At 38.3% G+C, this 11949-nt stretch overlaps 2 protein-coding genes across 8 annotated transcripts in view; one reads left to right on the top strand and one right to left on the bottom strand.

Moving 5' to 3' along the window:
• Nucleotides 1–11949, bottom strand: part of LOC126755348 (putative ATP synthase subunit f, mitochondrial) — a 565888-nt gene that overhangs the window by 48336 nt on the left and 505603 nt on the right. The window lies entirely within an intron of this gene.
• LOC126754847 (uncharacterized protein DKFZp434B061-like) lies at nt 4174–4735 on the top strand. Its single transcript, XM_050467033.1, has 2 exons — nt 4174–4382; nt 4453–4735. The coding sequence occupies exons 1-2, from the start codon at nt 4174–4176 to the stop codon at nt 4733–4735; spliced, it is 492 nt and encodes a 163-aa protein (XP_050322990.1).

Below are 11949 nucleotides of genomic sequence, written 5' to 3'. Positions count from 1 at the left end.
TTTCATTGAGATTTAGGAAATGTTGTTGATGATTGGTAGGTTTTATACAACATTTCAAAATGGAATATACTTCATAATAATGATTTCAACTAATTTAGGATGAATTTGACGATTACTTCGAATTTCCATCAAGAAACAATTGTTGATTTGATGTTTCTTCGCAAAACCAGGTTTGCCATATTCACATTTTACTGAAAAAAAAGTATCAAAAATTAGTACTAGATTTCTTTAGAGCTGCGTACTAGCACAAGTAAATTTATCGCAGGAAAGTTTCCTGACCGTTTCTTAAGCGTTTTTTTATATGAAGTTTTTACGTTTCTTGAGAGCTGCATTTCTTAAATCTCAATGAAAATATTTATGTTACCATACACATACACACATACTTACATATTACGCACAAAGTTTGTTTATTCTCTCTTGCTCTTCTAATGTAGATCATTCACAATGCGTAACCAGCTGTCAAAATTACTTGAGAAATAATGTGTATTTTTTTTCTTGAGCAATTACTTGAGAGCTGCGTACCAACCATAATACTCGAAGGTATTGAGAAAATTACTAATACACTTCTGGCGCAAAATACCATTTTCGGATGGGCCCTAAGTGGACTAGTTGCGGAACCAGTCACAACATTGACAACTCAAGTTGAGGAAGTCTCAAATGAGTAGGTACCTCAATTCACAATTGAGAAAATTTTGGGAATTGGAAGAACTCCCCCCCCATATCAGTCACAACCCCTGAAGATCAGTATTGTGAGGATTTTTACAAAGCCACAACTACTAGATCAGAAAACGGTCGGTACGTCGTACGACTACCACTTAAGCAACAATTTCCTAACACACTCGCCTTAGGTCACTCTCGCACCTCTGCAATACAGCAGTTTCTAAGTATGGAAAGAAACTTACTTAAAAAAGGTGAACTCAAATCAGAGTATGATGGTGTTTTAGAAGAATACCTCCATTTAGATCACATGGAGGAAGTAACCCCAGGGGAGAAAATCGTCAACGGCAAATACTACTCCTTTTATCTGCCACATCACGCAGTAGTGAAGCCAGACAAAAAAACAACAAAAGTAAGAGTTGTTTTTAATGCCTCGAAAACCACCAGTTCAGGGAATTCCCTAAATGATATCCTATTTACGGGACCCACACTGCAACCAGATTTAATGCTTCTGATTTTAAATTGGCGTATATACAAATACGTATTCAATGGGGACGTTGAAAAAATGTATCGTCAAATAGGCGTACATAAAGACGACCAAGATTTTCAACGTATTATGTTCCGAAGATCCCCCACCATTCCTTTACGCGACTTCAAACTAAAAACAGTTACATTTGGCGTTAACTGTGCACCATATCTAGCCATTCGAACACTCCACGAATTGGCAGACAACACAAAGTCAGAATTTCCTCTGGCAACTGAAGTGTTGAAAACTCAAACGTATGTAGACGATATACTGTCTGGAAGTCACACTCTTCCACAAGCATACGAGGCCTTATCACAGGTAATAAAAGCCCTCAATTCCGCAGGGTTTCCATTAAAAAAGATTACGGCAAATCACCCAAATATAATCAAAAATATTCCAAAAGAAAATTTGTTGGACACTAATTTCCTTATATTCGAAAAGGAAAGTAAAACAAAAACATTAGGCATCCAATGGAATGCGATATCGGACCAGTTCTCATACACGGCAGAGTCCATATCCGCATATCAGCCATCACAAAAAGACAGATTTTATCCTCGGTGGCAAAACTTTTCGACCCCGCAGGATGGCTTTCGCCAATTATGATCCAAGCGAAAATCTTAATACAAGAACTATGGCTAGATGGAACCGACTGGGACGAACAAGTGAAACTTCTTCGCTTAGAAAAATGGTCCCAGTTCGCAGAAAATCTGAATGATATTTCTCAGATACAAATTCCACGATGGGTAAACTACTCCCCCGAACACAAAGTCGAATTACATGGCTTTTGTGACGCCTCAGAAAAGGCATACTGCGCTACACCACGACCACAAGCCACTTATTAGTAGCAAAAGCAAAGGTGGCACCTTTGAAAACTATAAGTCTCCCACGACTTGAGTTATGCGGCGCACTACTACTGTCAAAATTAGTAGCCATGGTGCAAATGCATTTAAATATGACAAAATGCAAACTATATATGTGGTCCGATTCCGAAATTGTACTAGCCTGGTTGGAAAAACCACCACATGCATGGAAGACGTACATTTCTAACCGAACGTCTCAAATACTTGACCTAGTGGGATCAGCCACTAGCCGTCACGTAGCCAGTGCTGACAATCCTGCCGATCTAGGTACAAGAGGGTGCAAGCCACTGCACCTTGCCACCACCACTCTCTGGTGGAATGGCCCCCGATGGTTGATAGAATCTCCTGATTCTTGGCCACAATCCACCATGCGTAATATTATCGCACCAGAAGGTCGAAAAATCGAAAAACCTTTCACACATTATTGGATGATACCGACATCCTGAACGATTTTCATCGTTTCCAAAAGCTCTCAGAGTAGTTGCCTATATGTTCAAATTTATCGAGCAACTCAAAAGCAAAGTAAAGGGATCAGATAATTTCCCATGCAACAAAGTGACGCACCTAGAGTTACAAAAGGCAAAGGTCGCACTAATAGCATATACACAAGCGCGCTACTTCAGCCGCGATATATCACTACTAAGAGAATCGAAGCCGATTGATAAAAAGAGCTCACTCTTAGTTCTAAACCCCTTTCTGGACACGAAAGGTCTGCTTCGTACCAATGGTCGGCTCGCTAATTCGAGCCTGACATACAATGAACGCCACCCCATAATAATTCCAGAGAGGTCACCATTTGCCACATTATTCCTCCATTACATCCACATCTTAATGCTACACGCCGAACATCGCCTCATGCAACATATGGTACGCCAGGAGTATTACATCCCCCGTCTTAAGCCGCAAATTAAGAAGTGCATCTTCACGTGCAAGATTTGCACTATGCACAAACAGAAGATGCGAACGCAGAGTATGGCAGCACTTCCACCGGAACGCTGCAATTTCGCTCTGCCTTTCACCACAACAGGTGTTGATTTTGCTGGGCCTTTCCAGGTAAAGGCGTCCATGTTAAGGTCTCCCACTCTCATGAAAGGCTATGTGGCTGTCTTTGTATGTTTCACGACAAAGGCAGTACATCTTGAGCTATGTAGTAATCTGACGACGGAGACGGCTACCCTTCGAAAATCATGAGCGATAATGGCAAAACCTTTATTGGAGCTCAACGAGCCACAGAAAAGCAATTTGTGGATTTTTTAAGACAAGTGTCACCCGACATCGTACAAAAGTACGCCCCTCAAGGTATCAATTGGCAATTCATACCCCCAAGCGCTCCTCATATGGGCGGTTTATGGAAATCAGCTGTAAAAAGCTTCAAATCCCATTTCAAACGGGTAGCTGGAAATTATAAATTCAATTACGAAGAGTTCACGACGTTATTAAATCGAATTGAAGCCGTTCTCAATTCACGGCCACTCACAGTACTATCGATCTCACCGCCTTAACTCCAGGGCATTGTCTAAAGGGAGCACCCATCCTGGCCATTCCTGAGCCAGGCGAGGAGTCGCTATCCCTATTAAATCGATGGGAACGAATTAAGATTCTCCATCATGATTTCAGCCGCCGATGGAAGAACGAATACATAAAGGATCTCCACAAGAGATACCGCTGGAAGACTCCTGAAAAAGCGCCTAAACTTGGAGACTGTGTCCTCATTCACAATGATTGTCTACCCCCCACCGAGTGGCGGCTTGGCCGCATAGAAAAGCTACATTACGGCTCCGACGGTCACATACGAATCGTTGATCTCCGTACGCAAAACGGAACGCTAACCAGACCGCTCGTGAAGCTATGCCTTCTGCCAACTTCCGATGATCGCGAATCCGAAAACCGAAAAAACAGAACCGATAATATCGCGATATAATAAAATCACTAAATTAAATACTAAAACAAAAATACGCTAATAATGTCGACTGTCAAAAATAACAAACCGCCAAAAACAACAAAGAAAACTAACGAAAAATGGTCGATCAATACGACGGCCCATTCATGCCACATATCGTGGCACGATTGCCCATATCAACTTATATGACAGATATGTATAATTAACCATCTCATTTACCACAGATTACCATGGATGTAGATACGCCAGTTGCAAATACGCCAACCGCTCGGGCGGTAACCAATGTGCCACGCAACGGGCCTGCACCAGCGCCCCGAACGGTAGTTGCAACAGCATCGGCTGCTGCTCCGGCAACCACGCCAGCACCTGTACCCGCGCCTCGTGGTGGCACCCGACCACCACCGATCACATCGAGGACTTCGGAGACCCGTCGGATAAGGTGCCCCATCTGTCGACGCCCACATCGTCTGCATCATTGCGGAATATTTGGGGGTATGCGACCTTTGCAGCGGCAGCAAGTTGCCCAGGCCCACGGGTATTGCCTCAACTGCCTGTCGCACACTCATACGACTAGCGGAGTCAGGCTGTGCCAGTTGTCACCGCCGCACCACACGCCCGTCACGGGAATTGCCTCAATCGCGGCCGCCTCGACTTCCACCCGCTGATCGTGTCATACACCAGCGGAGTGGAACCTCGGTGCGGCGTCGACAGACTGGACCACCACCTAGCCGATCCACGGGTCTGAGCAGCGTTGTGGCTACGCTGCAACAGCTGCAGCGCCTTTTAGGCTAAACAGTCGTTTAGGGGGGCCGGGATGGCTAAATGAGCACCTGACCCCCCTCTTAATATAATCAAGCTACACCCCACTCATACACACCATACTCAACACGACTACACCATCTACATCATCCACATCATATTCCACACATCTACACCATATTCACATCCACACCTCATATTCAACACGTCATCATTTCATCATCATCTACACCACACCTTTCACACCACACATGAGGACACCAAACACAAGTAACAAAAGGGACTGGCGGACGGCGCGAGCCTCTCTTTTGTTTTCGGTCCGTGCGCATATGCATACGTTGATCCGCTTCAACTTTAATTTTTAAAAAAGGTTCCTTCGAATTTCCAAGGTGAGTGCCGGTAGTGTTTGCTTTATCGGAAAAATATACAGTATGTATGTTGCTATTCAGTGTATTGAGGTTTACTTGCATTGCCAATTAAAACATTTTATATAATATGATTGCTTGTGTTATGGTTACTATTAAAAAGCGTTATATAGTATATTTTGCATTAAAAAATTTGTTCATAGGTATTTATTTTTGAATTGTTGATATTTTAATCCTGAATGTAGCAATTATGTAAGGATAGCCTCTTCTATTTCATATACGTTATATGTATTTACTGCACTCTGTCAAAAAAGGTTGCAGAAAATACGAAAGCCGTTAAATACGATACGAATTGAAACTTCCGAAAGGACTGACAGACGGATCAGGATGCGATGGAATGCCTTAATAGCATGCAGCATGCAGCAACTCTGAGATCTTGTACAAGGGAACGGAATGGAAACATGTTTGTTTTTCTGTCATACGGTTTCGAAAAGGCTGCATTACGGTTGCTGACCTAGTCACAGGTCACAAATTCGTGGCATCATAAGCGAGCCGGATCGGTATTAGTAACGTCGATACCTTCAGAAAGTGCAGGGAAATAGACATGAGAGAGACGCTGGAACATACTGCTTCTGTTCGGTCTTATCTAGAACTTAGCTTAGATATCTAGGAGCTTCGGAGTTTAAGGGACCAGATGTAGTATCAGAATTGGTTTTTTGGTTGATAATAGAAGCGTATGAGAGCTGGACAGTAGGCGGCCGCACTTACATAGCTCAATGTTGTTGATTTAAAAATAGTCAATATTCGATATTTTGCACTAATGTAAGCACTGACTGACGGGACTGAAAAAAATTAATAGTTCAAAAAAAAAAACCACCCTAATGTATATAGTAAGCAAATAAGAATGAGCTAAGATTTGATGAAACCGCAAAATTAAATTTTATAATATATACATACATATACATACAAGTATATTTGACTAGCCGCCTGGTACGTACTTCGCTACGTATAAAGTGAAATAATAAAAAAAAATATTTTAAGATCAAATTCATTTATTGAAACAAAAAAATTATTAATTGATAGCCATTTTAAAACTTAATTGTAAACGTTTGAATTGAGTGGCATATCAGTTGGAACAATAGGGATACGTGGTATCAAAAACTCCTTATGATTTAACGGTTAAGATCGTAGCTGCAATCAAATTTGGCAACAACTTTTTCACTGCCAACAGCAACAGGTTGCAAGTGTGATCGTCTTAGTATCCGTAATGCCACATCATATGCAGTACGCTTCGCCGACGTATATTTGCTCGACTGGCTCGTGGCATTTTTCCTTCATATAAATAATAATCTTCTTCAAACGAAAAACGAATTGCATCTATTACAAAAGAATAAAACACATGTATGCACACAATATGTTTTTTTCAAATAAAGATACACGCATGCACATATGTATTTCACTTCAACTGCTCAAAACTTACCGTCCGTTGTTTGACAATTTAATTGATATAAATCTTGTAAACGATATGAAACACCGACGACTCGATGAAAACGGAGAAAGAACACGCACACATATACATTTAAACAATTTAAGACTCACCGTTTGTACGAATTCACTCAACAATATATTTAAAAATATAAACACAAAGCAATAATTATCGCTGACAATTTGCTTCAAAGACCGCATGAATGGCATAAAAAATAACAATTTGGCAGCACAATGCCATCTTAAAAAAATTCAATTTGACACGAAAATCCCCATTAAAATTTATTGAATTCATTTGTTACAAAAAATGTGATAAATGAAGAACCGTTAGACTTATTTTGTGCAAACTTCACATAAACCACCTGTAAATAGACCGAGCAAAGCCTAAAGATTTGGTTTGGATAGAAGAGACCGTGCTTAAGTTATAAAGTTACAACAAAAAATGGCATTACTTTATATATATGTATATAGATAAACAGTTGCTAATTTCGGGTCTATTATTAAGTAAATTGTATGAAGATAGACATGTAGTTCATCATAAAAATTTTGGAAGAATGTTCCAAGTGCTCAAGGATTAAAAACAGAGTTAATCTCAGCTATCACATAATCAGTTATCTCACTTACCATCTGAAATATACGCTTTCAAGTTAATCTCGACTACGCTCTTTCCCTTTAATAGCTATATTTAATGTATGTAATCAAAATTGAGTTATTCTATATTACACCAGTGCTAGACAACAAAGGGCCCTGGGGCAAATTAAAAAATAGGGCCCTACTGCTATGTAAACTGATTAGGTTTCATCAAATAAAAATATGAAAATAAAATTGTATTATATATATTGGCAGAAAAAGTCTTGTATTTTGTCATGTATTGCAGTATATCTCCAGTGCTATTGTCACATTGTGTCATACCATATTACAGGGTGGGCCCAAATAACTGTCGCGCTTTATTTTTTGTAGAAAAAGTTTATTTTTTGATATTTTGAGCAATTGAACAATTTTATTTATTATAAAGACTGTTGGCTTACATTAGGACTGCTTAAGTTCAAATCGTTCACCTTTGATTTTTTGGATATGGCCCCCCATACCATGACAGACGTTGTGTTTTGATATCTCTGAACGGCTAATTTATCTGTTGGAATATCCTGCATACTTGTTGCATACACGCGATCATTCTGGGGATTGTGACTTTTTTGCAATATGAATAGTTTTTCATCAGATAACACAATATTGCAACTTGTGCCGCTGAAGCAATAAACCACTTCTTTCCCGTCGCATTTTCTTCTGACGCTCCGTAAGGCCATGAATCCTCTTCCTTTTGTAAGGTTTATGTCCCAAGTTCTCTTTTAAAACATTTCGGAGGTTTTCCGGCTCACTCTTTGGCTAGATTTCGAGCTGATCTAGCACAATTTCGCTTTATCCTTTCACGCACATTCTTCACCAGCTCAGGTGTTCTTATACTTTTTTTGGATATTTTAACACTTCCAGTTCTAAAACGAACATTTACAAATCTCCGGTTTACATCAATGTATTTCAGCAATTTAACAATTTCGCCTGTCGTTTTGCCTTGCAAATGTAATTTTTGCACTAAGTCTCTTTTTGCTTCCATCACTCACAAATTTTAAGAACTACTGATCAGGTCAAAAAAGTACTCAATTAGTTTCACAATAAAATAAGGAACACAAAAATATAACGGTAACAAAATTCTGTACACTTACACGAACATAACGTTGCTTCGAAAAAGTGCGACAGTTATTCGGGCCCACGCTGTATATTGGAAAGGTGAGATATTAAGCTTCATTTAACCAAATTTAAATTCGGGCAAGTTGAAAAAAAGTTACAGCTGTTCAAAAATGAGTGAAAATAATGAGGAAATTCGCTATATTTTGAAATTTTTGTATGAAAAAGGGAAGAATGCCACGCAAGCCAAAAAAATGGCAAAAAGTGGTCGACCAATTAATTGACTACTTGGTGGTTGGTGTAGGTTTGGCTAATAAAACGAAATAGAGAAGATTCAAGGGTTTATTATAGAAAGGTCGGACCTACCAACTAACTAATAGCGTTTTCTTTTCTCGACGAAAATGTTGCCTCATTATATGGCAAAATTGTACAAATGTTCCCAAACACCCTGCAAAAATGTTCCATTTTTAAGTGATACAAGAACAAAAACTGCACTCGGTATTAATGAATATACGCTTCTCTTTTAACACTTTTCCTTTTACCTCCAAGTCTGAGTAAAAGTTCACAACATCTTCTATGAATTCTTTCACCCTGGTTAGGGAATCTCTTTTAACAACTATAAACCGCATTTCATTCTCTGATGATGATGAGGATGATTCGACCACTCATTTGCAATTTCCAATAATAATTTTACTTTGTGCAAAAACATCTTTAAAACACTTTGCAACCTTCAGAGATCATAAATAAAACTTCACGGGGCAATTGACACTATTTCATAATGAAAGGGTAGAAAAAGTCGCACTTTTGCCTATTCAGAAGACAACACTTTGAGAAAAGATCAATTGAACCTGAAAAAATGTTGAGAATGGAACACACATCTTTGACAGCCCGTGCAAAGGGCAGCGTAAATGCAACATTTTTGTGAGGAAAGAAATCGCTATAAGTAACAATTATACTTGCAATTTTTTCCTAGACTTAGTTTGCGCAATGAATTCAATCAATGAATTCGTTTAAATCCAGCCTTGATGCGATTTCATTTTCAATTGCTTTTAGCGATAAATGTCGGCGTCGTGTTTGGCCCATATTATTTCTTAAATAATTTTTTATTATTTTTAATTTGCTAAATGATTTTTCAGCTGCTACAGAAGTGACAAGAATTGTAAAGAATAATAACATTGGTGTAAATACTTCCGTTAGGTCTCATTCTAGCACTTCATATTGCTCATTATTATATTACATAATTGGTGAACAGTCCATGATTGAGTTAGTTGAGGTAAAACTAGGTGGTAAATATTAATAATTTGAAGTGAAAACTAGGGCCTATTATATCTGCATATTTTCTTTGGAATTCAACACACTTTTGTAATAAAGTTGCTTGATCAACATGTAATAAAAATGTTGGTGTAAGAAAATCGAATATGTGACAGACTGCATTCATACCAATAAAACGTGTATCTAATTGAGATGTTACTGTGTCTAGTATATTACTGAAAATCTAAATTTTAAATATTTTTTATATATTATTATATTTTATTATTTAATTCTTTCTGATAAATGCTTCCAATCTCGAATTGCCGTACACCAAACATTATTTTTTTGTGAAGCTAATAACCAGCAGGGTTGACAATATACAACGTCTAGTATTTTGAAAAAACACAACCAAAAACGTTTAACTGGCCCATCTTTAGAACACGAAACGTAGTAAGATTTTGAAAAACATCTATTGTTCTGGTTGATTTCGTTTGGAAAAGATCCTCAAAGGCTGTAAAGGCCCATATCAAGAATTTGACGTTTTTTGTTATCACTTAATATTTTAATCGTGAAGTTTCTCAAGTCATACGAAGATTTGCCGCACATATTTTTGAAAAATATAGAGATCTGTGGTTCCTCCAAACCCTCCGTTCACATGAGTGTCATGCAAAGATCATCCACGTGCACATGATCGGCGGCGGAGGTATCTCCAACTGCAGTTCGAAGGGGGCCGTCGCCCCAGGCGCAACTTCTTGGGGTCGGCAAAATGGTATTTAAAAACTCCAATTCGGGCAAAAATTCCTGCAAATTGTGTCAAAAGTGTACAAGATATAGGGCAAAAATGAGTTTTTTCTATGGCTTTTAATAAGATGTCTTGTAAATTTACTATCAATTTCCACAAAACCCGTATTATGAGAATTTTGGAACTTCAGAATTTGCGTGGCGTTTCTAAATTTTATATACTTAATATCGGAGGAATTTTGCAAAAATTCACTTTTGTTCGAACCACCTCATGAAACTTGTAGGTAGGTAAATAAAAGGGGGCGGCAGAACATCCTTGGGCCCGGGCGCCCGAAGTTGTAGCTACGCCACTGGGTAGGTAGGTAAAACGAACGTAAACGAAAAATAAACGCACATCCGTCAAATTGACTACACTACCAATCTGCAGAAAGAATTTAGGGGAATTTCCTAGGCATAACTTTTGAATTTCTCTCTATTGAGTTGTCATGATTAAAGTTGGGTTGCAATCTGACATATGTATTTATTTTGAAAATGGGAGAATTTTTCAAAAGTTTAGTTCGACCGAGATTTCTGGTAAGGATTCGAGGGCTCCCTGAACTTGAGAGCCTCAAGGCACTGCCCGCCTTGCCCATAGGTACTGCTATTAACTCGATTTCAGCGCTACCAAAAACAACATTTCTTATTGGAATTATTCATTCATTCTTCAATTATCTCTCCAAGCTCATTAATTTCAGTGGAAATAAATCGAGAAAATTCGATTTTACTACATACTATATTCTGGCTTTTATATCAGGGCAAGGTATTAAAAGGTATTCCATTTTGAGTTTCTCTAAAAACTTCAAATTTAATGGGGAATGTTTTTTTTTTATCATTCGAAAGAACATTCTTTGGCATTTATTTTTTCAAGATTATCTCTTTCAAATATTGGCCGCGGCTACGTCTCAATATTTCGACTGCTAACTGGCGACTGAGAAGTGTGATCGTTTGCTCCAAGGCCTGGACTTTAGACTCTACATATCCCCATAGAAAAAAGTTGAACGGTGTGATTGGTGGCCAATCGACCGGCTCAAAACGTCAATTTATCTGTTCTCTCAATAAATCCACTGATTGATGAAATTGAATCTCTTTAGATTGATCTATGTATGTCCCAAATGCGGCAATTTTGCTTGTTTACATACCCATTGAGCCAGAAACGAGCTTCATCGCTGAACAAAGTTTTGCTTAAAAGCGTCGGATCTTCTTGGAGCTTTTCTAATTTTGTTCACTTTAGTTGAGATATAAAAGCTGCAAGAGAAGCCTTTTAAAAGGTATTTGTAAATTTTTTATGTCTTTTTCATAAAACTTCAAGTATTCATTAAAAAATAAATAAACAAAAGTTTAGTCGTCCGACTTCTTCAGGAATTTCTTTTCCGAGGGTCTCTACCTAGCACTGCAATTACTAATATTAAATAAATATTTGATTAATACAGTTTTAATTGCACTAATGGAGCTATTTATATATGCATTTGAACAATAATAGCAATTCTATTTCACCAATCAATTATATAATCACGCAGCATAATTATTTACTGAATTTCGTTGTTTTAGGCAAGGAAAGCTATTTGCACATACACAGATTACTAATGAATACTTACGCACACATCATTACATAACGTTTTGTTTATATGATTACGTTGGTATAGTTGGTCAACCGCTCCTTGAAAATTTCACATAACTTGACAAAAA

Source organism: Bactrocera neohumeralis, chromosome 4 (assembly GCF_024586455.1).
Source record: "Bactrocera neohumeralis isolate Rockhampton chromosome 4, APGP_CSIRO_Bneo_wtdbg2-racon-allhic-juicebox.fasta_v2, whole genome shotgun sequence".
In the NCBI taxonomy this organism is placed as follows: domain Eukaryota; kingdom Metazoa; phylum Arthropoda; class Insecta; order Diptera; family Tephritidae; genus Bactrocera; species Bactrocera neohumeralis.
The sequence above is the reverse complement of the archived record's forward strand: the minus strand, read 5'-3'. Positions and strand labels throughout refer to the sequence as shown.

Coding starts and splice junctions, on each gene's coding strand:
- LOC126754847 (XM_050467033.1), top strand. CDS start 4,174: ATGGATGTAGATACGCCAGTTGCAAATACGCCAACCGCTCGGGCGGTA. Junction 4,383..4,452: donor TCGGAGACCCGTCGGATAAG/GTGCCCCATCTG, acceptor CGACCTTTGCAG/CGGCAGCAAGTTGCCCAGGC.